This window comes from Hippoglossus hippoglossus, chromosome 22, assembly GCF_009819705.1.
Source record: "Hippoglossus hippoglossus isolate fHipHip1 chromosome 22, fHipHip1.pri, whole genome shotgun sequence".
Classification (NCBI taxonomy): Eukaryota; Metazoa; Chordata; class Actinopteri; order Pleuronectiformes; family Pleuronectidae; genus Hippoglossus; species Hippoglossus hippoglossus.
The window spans coordinates 4248179-4266342 of record NC_047172.1 but is presented as its reverse complement, the minus strand read 5'-3'; the positions used below and the strand labels follow the sequence as shown (position 1 = coordinate 4266342).

At 42.0% G+C, this 18164-nt stretch overlaps 2 protein-coding genes across 3 annotated transcripts; both read left to right on the top strand.

The window, feature by feature from the left end:
• The first annotated feature begins 356 nt into the window (after positions 1 to 356).
• slc39a9 (solute carrier family 39 member 9) lies at positions 357 to 7654 on the top strand. Its single transcript, XM_034575657.1, has 7 exons — positions 357 to 867; positions 1085 to 1193; positions 2420 to 2623; positions 3028 to 3096; positions 3447 to 3532; positions 4079 to 4213; positions 4645 to 7654. Exons 1-7 carry the CDS (start codon positions 772 to 774, stop codon positions 4876 to 4878), a joined length of 933 nt encoding a protein of 310 aa, XP_034431548.1. The 5' UTR covers positions 357 to 771; the 3' UTR covers positions 4879 to 7654.
• Positions 7655 to 8050: 396 nt separating this feature from the next.
• plekhd1 (pleckstrin homology domain containing, family D (with coiled-coil domains) member 1) lies at positions 8051 to 16031 on the top strand. Of its 2 annotated transcripts, none has more exons than XM_034575649.1 (14): positions 8051 to 8113; positions 8572 to 8747; positions 10357 to 10450; positions 10801 to 10890; positions 11336 to 11412; positions 11526 to 11617; positions 11706 to 11758; positions 12099 to 12193; positions 12273 to 12366; positions 12848 to 13065; positions 13952 to 14084; positions 14396 to 14540; positions 15010 to 15153; positions 15774 to 16031. In XM_034575649.1, the coding sequence occupies exons 1-14, from the start codon at positions 8051 to 8053 to the stop codon at positions 15920 to 15922; spliced, it is 1623 nt and encodes a 540-aa protein (XP_034431540.1). In that variant the 3' UTR covers positions 15923 to 16031. The 2 variants fall into 2 exon arrangements, with proteins under 2 accessions (XP_034431540.1, XP_034431541.1); XM_034575650.1 differs by lacking the exon at positions 8051 to 8113 and adding an exon at positions 8308 to 8393.
• Positions 16032 to 18164: the final 2133 nt, after the last annotated feature.

Genomic DNA, 18164 nt, shown 5'->3' with positions numbered 1-18164 from the left:
ATGAAGATGCTGACTCCTTTTTTTTTCAACTTATGAAAATAAAAAATGTGCTCGATCATAGACTATAAAAAAGTGCTAAACAGAAAATAACGAGCTGATGTGACAGAGTTAGATAAACAGACATGTCGATAAATTATCAGTTAAAAGAAATAAAACAGCACAAACAGTAAAAACATATGTAACATAAATATAAAGAGCTTATATGAAAATAAAAACGTGCTCAATCATAGACTACATAATAAAAAGTGATAAACAAACATGTAGAATAATAATCAGTTAAAAATTAATAAAACAATAGTAAAAACGTGTAACATAAACACAAAGCTCCTCCCCCTCGGAGACGTGGCAGCTGCCTCACGGGATGAACTCTGACCCGGAAGCACCTTTCACAATCGGCACCTAACAACACGGATGTGCCGTTAGCATCTCTGCTAGCTGCTAACCAAGTCGGGGGAAGTTGCAATATTACCACCTGAACACTGAATCCCGACGAAGCTCCCGAGGATCAACGTGTCCGGTGTTTGTGCGTCTGTGACGTTTAAACAGCACCGGGTATCACCGACGCTAAGTTAGCTTAGCATTAGCTGACGCTAACCGAGGCCAGAGGGCTGCAGCGTCTTGTGTTTTCGCCAACGTGGATGTTTGGTATATGAATGTGGTTTAACCAGCATGTTAACTTCACCCGAGCAGCACGTGTTCACTGTGTAGCTGGAGGTTCCGTGGTGTAGCTCGGCAGGAGATTAGCCCACGAGAAAAAAGGAGCTAGCAGTCATGGACGATTTCAGCTCGATCAGCCTGTTGTCTCTGGCCATGTTGGTGGGATGTTACGTGGCCGGGACGATACCTCTGGCTGTCAACTTCTCAGAGGTAAGTCTCCCCCCCCGCACAAGCTAGGATCTGTACCACTGCTTCCTCCAGCTGTTAGCATCTGGAAGCTAACTCTTATCAACAGCTGCCTTCCTGTCTGTGAGGAAGCTTACCTCCTGCACCATGAACCGTGTTGTCACTCGTCATCAGTGTGTGAGTGTAAATCAATGGGACCCATCTCGTGCTGACGTACTGGTTTGTGTGTGTGTTCCTGCAGGAGAAGCTGAAGCTGATCACGGTGCTGGGAGCGGGGCTCCTCTGTGGGACTGCCCTGGCTGTGATCATCCCTGAGGGGGTCCACGCACTTTATGAAGAGATCCTTGAAAGTACGGTTCACCGACACAGGGGTTATAATGTGTTTTCACAACAGTGTCTCTCTTCTGCAGCATCAATGTTTAGAAGTTCTCAGGATCTATTTTGGATCAAATGTTAAAGGTTCAGTGTGTAAGATTTGGTGACATCTAGTGGTGAAGTGTCACGTTGCAGCTTAATACTCCTCATCTCACCCTCCCCTTCAAAACATGGAGGAGAACCTGTGGTAACTTCAGTCGTCATTAAACTCAAAGTGTTTACTTTGTCCAGTCTGGGCTACTGTACAAAAACATGGCAGCCTCCCTAGAGAGGAGCCGCTCCGGATGTAAATATAAAGTATTTAAATATAAAGGGCCCATTCTAGAGTAAAGAAAACAACAATTCGTACAATTTAGATGAAACACAAGTGAAAACATCACTAGGATTATTATATATTTAGTTTCTGCCAATTAATCCTTTTCTCCTTAATCTCACACACTGAACCTTTTTAAGATTTCTGGCAGAACTACATCAATTTCCAAGAGCAACTGAAAAGGGTTCAAAATGTTTTTTTAGAATCATTGAATTGAATTACACAACAATTTTAAACACTTTATATCAGTGCAACTTTCCAGGCATTCATGGGAACATTTACTAAAAACAAACTATAGGCACTTTAAACTAGTTTAAGCTGGAATGATAGTTTCTGTTGCTCCAGATTTCCGTTTCAAAGTCTGTTCTCTTATTCCTTTACAATCTTGTACATGTTTGTACTTTGCTGGTTTCAGCGCCTGTTTGAGGTTCCTGACCTGCAGAGTCCAAAGTTTAAAAGGATTTGAGGTTACACGTCCTGTTGGTCGAGCGGTTAAAGACATCGAACCTGTGGCTGAACATTTCTAATAAAAGCAAAAAAGTCTTTGTCAGACTTTCAGGAGTGCCTCAGAAAAACACACGGGTACAACCAAGTGACGTGCTTATACACTCATTGACACCACTTTATTAGGAACACCTTTGTATCAGCGTATTCATGCATTACCCAATCACATGGCAGGAGTACATAAAATAAATATTAAATACAACCAGTCGACCTTGTCAACCCCAAATGTTTTGTTTTGTGATTATTTGCATTTTAACTGAGTCAAGGAGAAAAGCAACTTGTGTTAATGTTCTCGGTTCCGCTCTGTCATCAACTTGAAGACATTAATGTGATTTAACAGTGAATCTGCCTCTTTCTGTTCCCTCCTCACCCGTGTGTCTGCAGGTGGGCATCACAGCCCCGGCCAGGTCGGGGGTGTAGAGGTGTCCGACTCCAAGGTGAAAGCAGAAGCCGGCCTCGTCATTGAGAAACACGAACACAGTCACGAGCAGCTCCACGCCTGCATCGGCGTGTCTCTGGTTCTGGGCTTCGTCTTCATGCTGCTGGTGGATCAGATCGGCAGCTCTCACGTGCACAACACCGCTGAAGGTGAGCGTGAGAACAAATGCAAAGGTTAAAGCAGCGTATGGGTTTGATTGTTAGAAATGAACAGATCCAGGATGTCTTTGTGGAGACTGTGGTTGGGAAGATGGAGGTTAGTGACAGTAGCTTTGTTATTTGTCTCATCCTGGTTTAATATTGTCTGGAAGAAAAATTATTTAGTTGAATCACAGCCAAAACGCCTCCACACAGCTCAACGGCAAATCCTGTTTCCCCAGATGCTCCCGCGCTCGGAGCCAAATCACCTCAGGGCTTTTATTTGAGCTGCACATGCTCTGCAAACAGGTTTTAAAAGGCAACACATGAAACCACACTGTTCTTTGTGGAGATGCTCATGTGTAATTATATAAGTTTGATTCATTTCTGACCGGGTGGTTTTTTGTCTGGTTCAGATCCAGAGTCAGCGAGAGCCGCCTCCTCAAAAATCACCACCACCCTGGGTCTGGTGGTCCACGCTGCAGGTGAGTCCGGCTTCATTCATCTGTCTGAACAGTTTGACTCTTTAGATCCAGTTCAACAAATACACTGTAGGTGGGATCAGACAAATCCTGTTTGACATAATCCACTCAGACTTTTTATTTCATTCTAAAACCTGCTCTTGGTTATTCCTAAGTTTACTTAACTAATCTTTTATTTTAATGTGTCCTGTGTGACCAGTTTATAATTTACTGTTAAAGTGACTCTCACGTGGAACTGAGCTTCAGAGTAAATCTAAGCCCCAATCTGTTTTTATTTCGTGTTTTTAACTGGGCTCAGTTATTTCCTTAAACAATATCCTCACCAGGACTTGATGTGTAATCTGTGCTTGCAGCTGATGGCGTGGCGCTCGGAGCTGCGGCCTCGACCTCTCAGACCAGCGTTCAGCTCATTGTGTTTGTGGCTATCATGCTGCATAAGGTAATAATGGTTCAGATCATCATTTAGCAGCAGTGGAGCAGAAACTAATATTTTTTTACTTTCAAAAATATCTGTGATATATAATGATCTGTGAGCATTAGCTTCTGTTCTTTATCCTGTTTGTAGCAGGTGCTGTTTTCTGATGTTTTATTGAGTAATCTGTGTATTAATTAATAATAATAATAACAGTAGCTGGCAGGGGTTTAAATTCTGTTACGATGACAGTTTTCCACCAGTCTGGTTTCAGAGAAGCTGTTTATGAGATCATTGTTGATCTGAAGGGAAACAGTGAGGGGAGGGGTGTGTGTGACACTGTTTGGGCGTCTGCTGTTTGTGCGTCTGCTGTGTGTGCGTCTGCTGTGTGAGACTGACATGTAAACTGTGGACAGTGTGACAGTAAAACAGTTAATGACCCAAATATTGATCCAACAGCATATTCACGAGTTTTGATCCTTGGCTACCTCCATCTTTTTAAATGTATATTAAAAAGCAGTAGTACGCTGTAAACAAGAAACAATCTGAACTGTGCTGCTTTGTCGTCTTCAGGCTCCAGCAGCGTTTGGTCTGGTGTCTTTCCTGATGCATGCTGGTCTTGAGAGGAACCGCATCCGCAGACATCTCCTGGTCTTCGCCCTGGCGGCGCCTGTCCTCGCCATGATCACATTTTTAGGCCTCAGTCAGGTAAATATTATAGTAAATATAAATAAATAAATGTTGTTATACTCTAATTGTCACTTTGTATTTTATCATGACATTTTAGTTGGGATTTCATTGGTTTTTCTGGTTCTGGTCAACATTTCTTCAGAGCAACAAAATGCAACTAAACCAGTATTTCCTATCTGTCACTGTAATTATAGTTTTCACAGTAATTAACAGATTTTGAAAGTCGCTCAGCCTCGAGCAAAGCAGCTGTCATCTGAGACTGTGTCACACAATATAGGAATCTCAAATATCTGTCAGGGCTCAAGACCATTTACAAGAGGTTATATAAAATGTCATCAGCTACAATAAAACAAAAAGGTTCAAAAAATGCTTTTCATCAACATTTGATCTGAACGTTTCCTGGTGGAACATTTTGTCTCACGTTGTTTCTGTCGTCCCCCCCCCCACAGAGCAGCAAAGAGGCCCTGTCAGACATCAACGCCACCGGTGTGGCCATGCTCTTCTCCGCCGGCACCTTCCTGTACGTAGCCACCGTCCACGTCCTCCCTGAGGTGGGGGGCGGCGGCCACAGCCACGCTGCCGCCGGAGGGAACGGTGGGAAAGGATTGAGCAAGGTGGAGGTGGGAGCTCTGGTGCTGGGCTGCCTCATTCCACTGGTGCTGTCTGTGGGGCACCACCACTAGAACCCGGCTCAGGATGGGTTACAGACGGGTGAACAGGGAACGAAGCTGAAACAGAGACTTCAAACTTTGTGGATATAAATGTCTTATTGCTTGTCGGCTGATGGACCTCGTGGACCAGGCTCGTTTCGGGCACATCTCATGACTCAAAACTGGGGTTGACGGGGGGAGTGAGTGACGTTCGGGAAGTAAGAGGTGAAGGAAAACGACGCCACACAACATGGTGGTTTCCTCCTGACACCCACGACAGATCCTGGTACAGCTGCTGTATGTGTTGATCCTTTCCTGACGGAGGCCACCGGACGGTTCGCTCAGTTTATTCACATCACTGTGAAGTTTTCAGTGTTGCTTTATCGTTGCTTGTCCAAAGTCAAAGAATCAACCCTGATTTCGATTCCGTGATGTTTTGCTCGACGGCTGTTGCACAGTGAGATTAAGATCAAGCTCGTGATGCTGAGAACGTTTTTTTAAATTGTGTGTAATTGTACAGCTCTCTTAAAGTACAGAATCATTTGAACAGATTTTCAAGTGCCATAATTGCAAGTTTGAAACAGACCCCTGATGAAACGGCGCTGTACAGACTTTATGGTTTGTAAATGGATATTGTTGTGATGGACACTTGTGTGTTTTCTACAAATGAACACGTTCAGATTCATGGTCCAACTTCAGCGTCACAACAACATCTGTCACTCGTTATTTGACCTGATAACTTTCTGGATGTGTTCATTTCTGTTCTGTTTAACTTGGAGGTGAATCATAAAAGGTCGTTAGGAAAACTCTGTATTGAAAAGAGACTGTTGTTTATTTGGAGGTGGGGGGGGGGGGTGATTCCAGCAGGTGAAGGTTCCTCAAGGTCTTTAACTCACTGAACTCGTGTAAGGACCATCGGCTCAGGAGGACACACGTATATAGATTTTTTTGGGAAAACTTATTTAGTTTGCTCCTCGAGGATTTATTAATTATACCTGAGCAATAATTGTACAAACTAAAAGTCACCTTTTCCTCCGGAGTGCAGCCGAGTCTGAAATGGGCACAGAGGGGTTTGTTATGTGATTGAAATACCAAGACCCACCTGCTCCAGTAAAACGTTTAACAGTTGATGCATTAAAGCGTCAGCAGGATTCTCCCTCTTGTGTCAGGACTCAAAGCAGCGCTCATGTGTTTGTATATGTACGTTATTCACAGCAACTTCTTCCTTCTACAACTATCATCGTCTCCTGTGTGAGATGGAACTGCTTATAATTTAATTTTTTATTTTATGTTGACAGGGAGGAACTCTGCAGTACAGACACAGAAGGTGACAGACACTATCTCTGTTAAATGTATATATTTAAAGATCTTACACTCGACTTGTCCCTTAATTCTGAACTTCTACGACGAGAGGAAACTCACCGCGGCGGTTTAGCTTCCCGGCGTGATAGAGAGAGAGAAGGTGGCGAGTCGCCTGCCGACCAGCAGCTGCATGACTGTTTTATTTTTTATGAAATACAAAAGGGAGGAAAAAATAACGTTGGCCGACATCATGAGTGTGCAACTTCATCTGAAGCCCTGCTGAGATTTCATGGTTTTCAATTCCTTATGTTAATTCAGGATTCACTGGTGTGTTGTGAGTCCAAGAAACCAAAATATAATCATGTGACATTCAGTTAATGTGGTGGAGACGTAACAAAACCAGAAAATCCTCACATTTCACAAACTGGAACCCTTGAAATTCTTTTTACAAGAAACTAACGATTATATTCCCTGCTCGTGTGTGTGTGTGTGTGTGTGTGTGATGCATCGTTTATCAAACGTCTGGAAACTAATACGAAAGTATTTCACTAAATATTCAGACTTAATAAACAGCAACTAAAGTTAAAGCTCGTTTATTGAGAGTTAAACATTAATAAAACTCAGCTCATCATCAGGACTGCGGCTGCAGGATGATCACGTTTGACAAACCACAGTTTAAAGGTTAATTCACGTTGGGTCACATTTTCAGGAAGAAGCTGAAGGAACGATGGATAAACTGCTTCTAAAAGTTTAACAGTGATGTGTAGTAAAATGAAAATGTAGTTTGTGAAGTTATCAGAGGGGAACCACAGTGAGGTGGGAATATTTAAATACTGCTCCGGTTAATTGTCTCTGGCAAAAGAGAGGATTTATATCACTTATCACACTAAATACATAAAAACCTGTTTGATTATCTGTATCACCAAGCTAGAGAGAAGTCGATGTTTAGGACAAACAAGGTTTTAGGACGGAGACAGTTTGTTTAATTGTGTTTTTGAACATGTTTAAGGGTTTTTTATTGAATTTAAAGATGTAAAAATAGTGGGATTTGATTGGCCGTCAGCACCTGCCCTTTCAAAGTAAAATTATGTAAACGTGAAAAATCTAATGAAATAAACAAGAAAATTCTCTAATGTTTAATCAGGTCAAATATTTTAAAACTGATGCAGTTATTAGTTTATTTATTAGATGTTTTGCTCATATATTGAAATATTTAAAATTCACTTTGTTCATGTTTCATGTCTCATCACACATCTTGATAAACAACTGTAAAATATCTGCAGGTGAACTTTTAACAGGAGGAGATGACGTCACATGTTGAATCCAGAGAGTTTTGGGATCAGGTTAATATTTGGAATTGTTTCTGTTGGCGTTTCTTTCTTTTATTTTTCTTTCATTTTCTGCCATTCCAGAATGAGTCTGCCTTATTTCCATATTTCTGATTGTGAAAATCAGTTGTAAAGCAAAGTGTTTTATGACAATAAAATTAAAGGTTTTTTAAACTGGTGATGATGGTTTTTGTTTTTAATGATTCACACGTGTTTGCTTTATTAAAATCAGTTCTCTATATGAAGCACTGAATTCACCAAGGTAACAAATACTCATGTTAACAAATTTTTAACAAATAATGTAACTTTTCTCTTAAATGAAAAGTGTAAACATCATATTTCAGAGACCGTATTTATAAATAAAACGAGTCTGTGCTCTCCCGTGTTCCTGTGAAGCGGCTGAGCTGTTAATATCTTTATAATCTGGTGTCCATCCAGTCTGACACATGTTCTGTGAATTAATCTGATACTCACGACTCTAAAGCTGCATGTTAACCGCTCGGCTTCTCCATCCTCTTTGCTCGAGAGCCGAGCGGCAGCGGCTCGGCCACAGATGTTCCCCTGATTCACGGCTGATGCTCGGAGGGAAGAAGAGACCAGAGAGCTGCCAGGAGCTGGAGACCTTTCCTGTGACCACAGTATGTGAATAACAGCTTTTACTGGCTGGGACTATCGACTGGGTTCAGATTTCCCTCACCCATCACCTCCCAGTACCCCACCTCCCCTCCTCTCTCCCTCTCCCTCTCTCCTCTCCTCTCCTCTCCTCTCCTCTCCCTCTCTCCTCTCCTCTCCTCTCCTCTCTCCCTCTCCCTCTCCCTCCCTCCATCCCTCTGTCATCCCTGCTTTCCTCTGGTCTCTGCCGTCAGTCTGCCTCCAGCCGATCAGCGTATTGGCAGCTGCATCTTTCCACCCGGCTGAGTTATTGGAATTTGTTTGCTACTTTCCCTGCTTTGTATTGAAGCTGCACATGCACATCTGTGTGTGTCTCTCTGTGTGTGTGTGTGTGTGTCAGCGGGTGTTATTGGGCTAATTGTCATTGATTGACTATTCTGCTTTATTTTTCTATTGATATTTCCCGTGTCGCTCCACCTCCCAGGGCGAGCTACTGTCAGAGAGGATGTTCTCGTCCTCGTCCAGAAACTCTCTGTTCTCGCCCTGGTCGTCCATGGAGCAGTCGGACAGCGAAGGGCTGGACATCAGCACCAAAGTGCAGCTGCACGGCGTCCTGTGGAAGAGGCCTTTCGGACGCCCGTCGGCCAAGTGGTCCCGCAGGTGAGGTTCGATTTCTGTCTGAGGTCATTTTTATATATTTTATCTTCTAACTCCACAAAGAGCTTCATGTTGGTGCAGCTACTCTCCTGCCTCCATAGAAAGTTGATGGTCGTACTCTGGGGTAAGTTTAGAGGAAATCACATTTTTATTTAGTTTTTAAAAAGTTACTTTCCTCTGAACGGCAATAAAAACATGAAATATTCACAGATCAACGCCTCGAGTTAAAAGTTCTAATCATCTGTAATATATTCATCCAACAGTTAAGAATAATTAAATTGACCATTTATTGACACATGTGTGAAGAATAAAAACATTTTCATTTGCTTCACAGCCACAGTTCAAAATGTCTTTGCTTAATGTTCCCTCCTGTTGAATTATTCACATCTTTCCCTGTGGGGGTTTTAAAGCCAGACTGTTGACGTGTGTATTAGCGGATGGCTTTATGTAACGACAGGATCAACTTGTGCTCAGACGTTTCCCCGGCCCGGCCTCACTGTGTCCTGAGAGAATATATTTGGACGGTAAAGTGCCTGGATTGGTTCCTTATGTCACGATAATGCTCTTAGTTTACATAACGGCTCAAACAACAATACAGGGGGGGGGGGGGGGGATCCAGACAATCCATTTGCAGCCCAGTCATGTGACCTTCGCTTCCGTCATAAAAGGTCAAAAGAATTTGAATTTGCCAAAACAGAGACTCAGCGGGTTTATGATTTTTAGTTTTTGTCACCAGATTAAAATCGATCCAGTGTCATGATGGTGACAAACACTCTGAGTTATTATTCATCTCAATAAATCAGCTTCTAATTGAGTTTGATGGTTGAGTGAGTGAGAATGTTTCCTCTTTCACTCCCTGAACTTCTGTTCTATGTAACTTTGGTGACTGGGTTCGATCTCCTGTGAGAATTCAACTGTCACAATCAGCTCCAGTTGAAGAGTGAAGCTGAACTGTAGATCAGGTAAAAAGACTCAGAAGTTATTAAACCACTGAGTTTATCTCCAATATTCAGCACGAAACTTTGAAAATATGAAGAACTCTGAACAGAGTTTGGTGGAAGCTGAGGATCATGGGTAATGTTCACTGTTCAGTGAGTGGGACTCTTCTGTCAGAGCTCGACAGACACCACGTGTGGCAGCAGGGGGCGCTGATCCTCAGTTAGAGTTACATATAGTGTAGCTTTAAACAAAGTTAAAGGTACAGTCCAACAGTTTCACGCAGAAAAGACAAAATCAGTCGACGTCAGAAACATCTGAAGCTCAAAATAAACCAGCAGCGTAGATACAGTGAAAACTAAACAGGATCCACTGTGCAGGTGACTTGTTATTTGAGCCAAACACAGACGAGTTAACTCAAACTGTGATGGGGGAATTATTTAAAACCACTTAAACTGTAAAACTGTATGTTGAAGGTTTAGAATAAAGAGAAATCAGACTTATTTAAATATATTTAAATAAAACATCTATATGGGTTTATTGTAGTTGAAGCTGGACGCTGTCGCTGCAGTGACAGACGATCACATGACTCCTCTGTGCTGCTCAGCAGACGTCGGCTCCTCTCGGCTCCTCAGGTCTGACTCACTGCTGCTTTATCCTCTTCCTCGGTTCAAAGGTTCTTCATCATCAAAGACAGTTTCCTGCTCTACTACGCCGAGAGCGAGAAGAGGAGCTTCGACAGCAACAGATACTTCAACATCCACCCAAAGGTGAGCGGCTGCCTCCTCCACCACACTGACACTGTGGGGAAGGAGAAGGAAAGATGAATATCTACATTTAAAATATTTAGATATGAACATTAATGTGTTTTTTGCCCCTTTATGTGAAAACAAGTTATTTTTCTATTCAAATATTTTTCCTCATTTTATTAATAAGACAAGTTTTCTCACACGCACCTCAACAAGTGGGTTTGGTTATAATTTGAAAAGATGAAGAAGCTTTTTTCTTGCTGTTAAAAACTAAGATATTGTACCTGATGTAATAATCCAGACTCATATTGAGATGATATATGATATGATATATATATTATTATGGTCTGTGTGATGTGTTTGTGTCTCAGGGCGTGATCCCTCTGGGAGGATGTGTGGTGTCGGCTCATGAGAACATGGGGATGCCGTTTGCCGTCGTCATCAACCTGGAGGATTTCACTGTAATAACCTCGTCTCCTCCTCCTCATTCATCAGACTCACAGATGTTCACAGGACATGTTGAACACAGACGTGCACGTGCAGCTGCAGACACACAACAGATAAACACAAATAAACACAAAGAAGGCGACGTATGATAAATACACAACGTTACCTTCACCAAGGAGGTTCTGTTTGTGTGACTGTCAGCAGGATTACACAACAACTACCAAAACGAGTTTCTTGAAATCTGGAGTAGTTGTAGTAGTTAATAGTTAGAGTAGTTAATCTGTGGAGCTGAGCAGAACTTTCTTAATTCTTCTTTCATATAAGTAATAACGTGAAGAACCCGACTGATCCAGACACAAACAGGACACGTAACAAACTGAGGTTACTGAGACACGAGCGAGTTACATCATCTCTATTTTCTCACTTTGTTAACGAGACGATTGTTCATCTGCTCCTCAGGGAACCATCGTCCTGGCTGCGGAGTCTGAGGAGGAGCAGCTCCAGTGGATGGAGATGCTCCAGGAGTCGGGGAAAGTGTGAGTGATGTGACACAAACTATTAGTAATCCTGAACTTCTGTGTTGAACAGTGTGTTTAACTGTCACTGATCGGTCTCTGCTTCTGTTGAACTGACGGCGTTGCCCCCCCAGCACGTGGAGGAACTCTCAGCTGGGCGAGGCCATGATCGAGAGTCTGGAGGCTCAGGGGCTGCAGCTGGCCAAGGAGAAGCAGGAGTATCTGGGTAAACATGGAGGACGTCGTCTGAACTCTTTAAAAGTTTAACTAACAGGAAGCTGCTGGTGTGAAACTGTCTTTTTCTCTTTGTCCAGATAAACTGATGGAAGAAACCGAGGAGCTCAGTCATCAGCGGGCGCAGACAGAAGTGAGACATGTTTACTCACAACAACAACAACAACAACAACAACAACAACATGGTTTTAGTTTGTGCTCCATAGATGTTTTTGAAGAAGCAATAAAAGGATTATAACTTGTATTCTTAAGTGAACTTTAGATGCAATTCATGTTTATATGAGTCATTTTTGTCGATTGATTAATTGATTATTTCAGTTTTATTCGTACGTTGTCACAGAATCTTTTACTTTTTAAGATCCACTTATTAAAATAAAGGATTTTTCACTTTGCTCCTGTAGAGAAAGATCTAATATTTGAGTTTATCGTTCAGTTTGTCTGTGATGACACTGATTATGTTTCTTCATGTGCAGGAGCTGGAGCGTCTGAACCAGGTCCTGGAGGAGGAGAAGATGAAGTTTGAGGAGGTGGTTCTGGAGCTGAAGTCCGAACAGGAGCAAATCAAACAGTAAAAAACTCTCCTCTTGTCTCCTCCCGTTCAGCAGCGTCAGTCAAACCTGTAAAGTAACTTGTTGTGTTGTTGACAGAGACCTGGACGGAACCACTCAGTCCCTGAAAGGAGTCGAGAGCGAGAAGGAGGAGCTGAGCAGCTTGACTGTGATGCTGCAGAAATCCATCGAGGTAGGAAAACAAAAGGTCAAATCAAAGTTCCACAGATTCTTTGTAGTATATATTATAGTATTCACATCTGTTCTGCATTGGTTATTCTGGAAAAATAAAGTTTTCCTAATGATGCAGATACTGATTATCTGTTTAATATCAGCTGATAAATCCAATCCAGCTCAAATCCTGTTTAAAATGTGGATTTTAGGAGAAGAGTCAAATTTTATTAAGTTTAAACTTTTTGTTAATTTAAAAAAACAAAACAAACAAAGAAACCAAAACAAAACAAAGATTTTAAATGTTACTCCAGCTCCATTCACACTGAAGCGTTTCCCGGAGCATTTAACAGCAGAGCCAGTAAGTGGACTTTGATTTAAGGTTTTAACTCCACATGTTGTTAATGTCATTAAATAAACATGAGACATCTAACATGTGTTGTACGCAGCACTTTGCTCCTCTCGATCATTATGGACTGAGAGTCTGTGGTTGTGTTTTGCAGGAGCTGTCTCAGGAGAAGCAGAGAACCCTGGAGCTCCTGGGGGTGAAGGAGCAGGAGCAGGCAGAGGAGGAGAAAGAGGAGGAGGAGGGGGAGAGCTCCTGCAGGAAGTCGACTGAGGATGGAGAGGAGCTCGGGGACGGGGATCTGCTGAAGGATCTGCGACACATCGAGGAGCAGATGAAGCTCCTGCTGAAGGAGAAGGAGCAGGCCGATGAGAAGTGAGCTTTTTCTGAATGTTTTAACATCCACAGAGTAAAACTTGTCTCCAGCTGGAAACTCCAATAGATTCACACGATTATTCCACGACTGCAGAGAAACTCTGAGCCTCAGACTGTGTTTCACCGTCCGAAGGGTCAAACTCTGGAGTTTCCAGCTGCAGTGTTTGCTAATGGCTCAGAGGATGTGACTACTTGTGGAAATGTGTATTGATCCGTGAACCACCAGCCGCTCACAGGCAGCAGGTATCGACTGCGCAGCACTAATGTCGAGCAGCGACTCACAGCTTCGTGTTTCCATCAGCAGCTGCAGCTTCTGCAGACAAATACAGAAACACTCACACAGTTAGAGTACAGTTTGTTTCTGTCTCATTTCTACGATGTTCAATTCAAGTTATTTAGAGGAAACATGTTTATTTTACAATAAATATTTATATTTACTTACAACAGAAACCTTATATACATCTGTTGAATATATATATATATATATATATATATATATATATATATATTGAATATTTCATTGATCACCTTGGAGGAAATGTGGGTTTTACAGCAGAACATGTACAGAACAAATAGAGTTATAAAAGAATACAGATTTTGAAGAAGTGGCAGTTTATTAAAGTTTATTTCCCCAAAGGTCAAACTATTTATTTCAGTGTCTCACAAATGCAAAATTAAGTTTTATACAATTCTCTGTGTTTGCTGTTTTAACCTTGGATCTACATCACAGGTGTGTGTCTGTGTGTTAGTGTGTTTGTGTGTTAGTGTGTAACTCCACAATCACTTGTTATTTCTGCAACAAAGCAGCATCATTTTTAATCTGATGGAGTTTGTGAAAGGTTTTTAAATCCGGGCGTCGTGCTTCATGCTTGTTCTTGTGCTTCAGGCTGAGGGAGAACGACCAGCGAGCTAAAGACCTGCAGCAGGAGAGAGAGTTCTACTCGTCTCAGGCCCGGACGCTGCAGCAGTCGCTCTCTCAGCTCACTGTGGACAAACAGCAGACTGAGGCCGAGCTCAAGGTAACGCAGCATGACTCAGCAGCTCAGACTCAGCAGCTCAGACTCAGCATGAGGTCAGACTCAGCATGAGGTCAGACTCAGCATGAGGTCAGACTCAGCATGAGGTCAGCACATTGAGCATCCACCAGGCCTCAGATAGATGGTTTCACAGGATTGTTTTTCACTTCCTTTAATACTGCAAGATTTTACATTTTCACTAATTTAAGGTGTGTGTGTGTGTGTGTGTGTGTGTGTGTGTGTGTGTGTGTGTGTGTGTGTGTGTGTGTGTGTGTGTGTGTGTGTGTGTGTGTGTGTGTGTGTGTGTGTCTCAGGGGGAGATCGAGTCTCGGGTGGAGCTGGAGCAGAAGCTGAAGCAGGCGGAGGAGGCTCTGCAGGATCTGGAGAAAGGCCTGAACTCACTGGAACGAACCAAAGAGCGAGACGAGAAGATGAAGGGGGACGTGACTCATCTGAGGAGTGAGTGCATCCGTCACTGGGACCCCCCCATCTGCATGTGGTAGAACCAGTTTGAGAAAACTGGTTGATTCAGATTGAGACAAAACTCCAGTTGTTTCCAGTCACTTTTGCTAATACATGGAATACACACCTGACCTGTACATCAACACATTTACTCCAACAGATGAATAGTAAGACAAACACACACACACACACACACACACACACACACACACACACACACACACACACACACACACACACACACACACACACACACACACACACACACACAAACACACTTGTGACTGCCTCCATCTGGACAGAAAGTGTATTACATGTCAGGATGATATGATATGATGATATTTAATTTATTGGTTCACTGTTATCAACAAGTTTAGATTTGAGCACCTTGTGTATCTGATGTGTATCTGATGTGTGTGTGTGTGTGTGTGTGTGTGTGTGTGTGTGTGTGTGTGTGTGTGTCCAGAGTTCTTTGAGGAGTGTATCTGTGCAGCAGAGATCGAGGCGAAGCTTCCAGCGATCATGAAGAACGCTGTGTATCTCCACAAAGCTGCCGCTCGCAGGATCAAGAGCTGCCGCATCCAGAGGAGAGCGTCCAGACGCCACTGGTGTGAGTGGGACGACCACGACACACACAACCTGTTCCCACTGAACCCACTGGGTTCACGTCTACAGCAAAACACTTCTTATTACTCTTTAAAATGATATTTTACATTCATACAAGCTCACGCAGGTGAATCAGTGTCAGTATGAATCATGTTCGTTCGGCCCTGAAGCTAAATATCAGCCTGAAGTTTGTCTGTTTTAATCTAAACCTCCAAATTATTTTATCTTAAATTTGTCAAACTATATATTTGTTTTATTTTGAGTATCACAATAACACTAATTATGTGTTAATGACACAATTTGTAATATATAGAGCTGTAACTCATGATTATTCTTATTATTGATTCATTGTTAAATTAATGAAATGAGAAACAAATTACTTATTTTATAACCGACCAAGAGTTCAAATACTAAAGATTTTCAAGTTACAATGAGATAAAAACTGGAACCAGTTAAAGTTTGGTATTAATGCTCATTTAATATAAAACAATTAATTAATTATAAGAATTTCTGTCTATTAATTTTCTATTGATAGACTAAGGGACTCATGTGATCTGTTATCTTATTAGATGTTACTCAATGAGCTTCCTGTTGGAGTCATACATTCTCTGCGTCTCTCTGCAGTGAAACACTCACAGTCGTTCGCCGTCACCAGCACTGCCGGCGGCAGCATGGAGGATCTGAGGGAGACGGCCCGGCGCCTGACCTCCGACAGCAGCTTCAGACAGAGCGTCTACAAGATCATCACTCGCAAGGACGCCTCAAACACCTGAGAGGAGGGAGGGCGAGGTACCGCAGGAGAGAAGGTCCCGAGCTTTACCTCCTCACAGTCAGTGAAGTAGAGATCCTCATCCCAAACCCCCCCCATCACACAGAGGAACACACAGATCAGTTTGATCCAAAGTTATAACAAATTCTACTGAGTGCATCAAAATAAACCTGATATTCAGTTTGTAAAAATACTTCATGGACAAGGACAGAACCACAGAATCTTTAACTCCAGAGTAATGTGGACAGAAGACGATGAGTTTTCTAACAAAAACATGTGGATGAAGCCTAAAACTATTTAAAACCGAGGGGGCTGTGAAAAACTATTTCATAAAATAAAAACGTTTCATCTTTTACGTCATCAGGAGTCTGACAACAAATTCTAACTTTGTCTGCAACATAAATAAACATCAAATCAATTCTATCCATCATCTTATTACTAACTAATTACTTGAAAAAAACAAAAGTGAAAGAACTGATTTTTAGTTCCTGTTGTTCTGTCGTCCATGAAACAGTTTGACTGTTGAAAAATAGATTTTACAAAAGCAGTGTCCTCATCAAACAAGTGAATAACACTTGACCAAGTATATTTACTCAGGTATTGTACTTGAGGTACTTAAACCTGAAGCCACGACTTATTTCAAGAACATGTAAAGAGATTTACCCTCTAAACTTCTCAGATGGTTTCATTTAAAGACTTTTAACAGCTAACGTGTTCAATATTTCACAAAGATGAGAGAAAATGAAAATGTTTTGATAAAAACTGAACTTTTAGTGAAGTAAAACAAGATCAAATGAACTTGTGTAAAGAAGTTACCTGACGTTCAACACACTGTAGCACATGAAGAGATGATAGTGTAGAGACCTCACTGGTGTTTAACAAGTCGTCTGTGTGACCGTAGCCTCGCACCTTCACTTTCTAGAGTTTTCATCACTTTCTAAAATGCAGTCTCTGAGTTTTCAGGCGAATATAAAATCAGTACAAGTATAAAATATTATAAAATATTTACAGGTTGATTAGCAGATAGAAAAGATGATTCACGTCCATCTTGAAAAAATGTTTGTTTTTATTCTTCTCGTTTGTCCAGATGTGAGTTAACAGAGCGTTCATGACAACAATGATCTCAGACGTGTCTGATTTTAAAACGTTTCATTATTGCTACATATGAAAATCTGTTACTGTCGAAGCAACTCAATGTAATTTAACAGAAGCAAGCAGATGATGATAATGTACAGATGTGAAGCGACCTGACAGCAGAACGAGGGAGGAGTAAAGGAAGAGGGTCATTGAAAGGACTGAGCAACATGCCTTGATGCTAATAAAGCTGAGTTTGAACCTTGTAGAAGTCTCATTTCATTTCTGCAGGTGAAAGGTCGTCGGCTCTCACACGTCCCGTCATTAGCAGCACAATAAATGGCACTGTTACTGGTTGAATAGAAAAACTTTGATGTGGATCCAGCGGAGGAGGAGAGACTGGTTCGTCTCACACATACACGGCTCAGTGTGGGAGGTTCAGCTGGGGGTGGGGGGGTGGGGGGAGTCCAAGGTCACATGACCAGGACCTGCAGCACAGAACAAGACAGAATTCTGTTTACGTCACATTTATACAGGAAACACTTGATCTTAACCTCCCTGCTTGGTTTAGTATCTGTGGTTTAAAAGCTAGTAAACGGCTTCTAGAACAATAAATTAACTGTAAAAACAATATAAAGACATTTTAATTGCTCATGATGTCATTTCTTCATGAATAAAAAGATAAAACAGTAACATGTAAAATATAGTGTCACACAATATGCATCAGTATTGATTATGACACAAAATATGACATATTATCTCATATTATAGTGAGATTTCAAAAAGTTATAAAACTTGAACCGACTGAGAATTTAGTGAAATGTCACAAGTCAAGGTGACGTCATGTTTCAGTTTAGAATCCGACCTGCAAACGTGTCGTTCTCTGTTCCTGCGTGTTCATGTCACCTGACATCACAAGCAGCCACTCGCCCTCGAACCTTACGTCACCTCCACTTGATTATCCTCCGGCGGCCGTGTGGCTCAGTCGGAGCCTTAAGCCGCTCCTCTGCTACGCTAATGCTACAAATCTCAAATTCATTCTGGCTTTTATTTCGGTGTTTAGCAGGAATCCAGACACACGACTGTCTGAAGTGCTCGTTCTACTTCCTGTCCACATGTGGGTCGGGGGCTGTGGTGGAAGGTTGTTAAATGTGGCTGTGGTCATTTCTCTG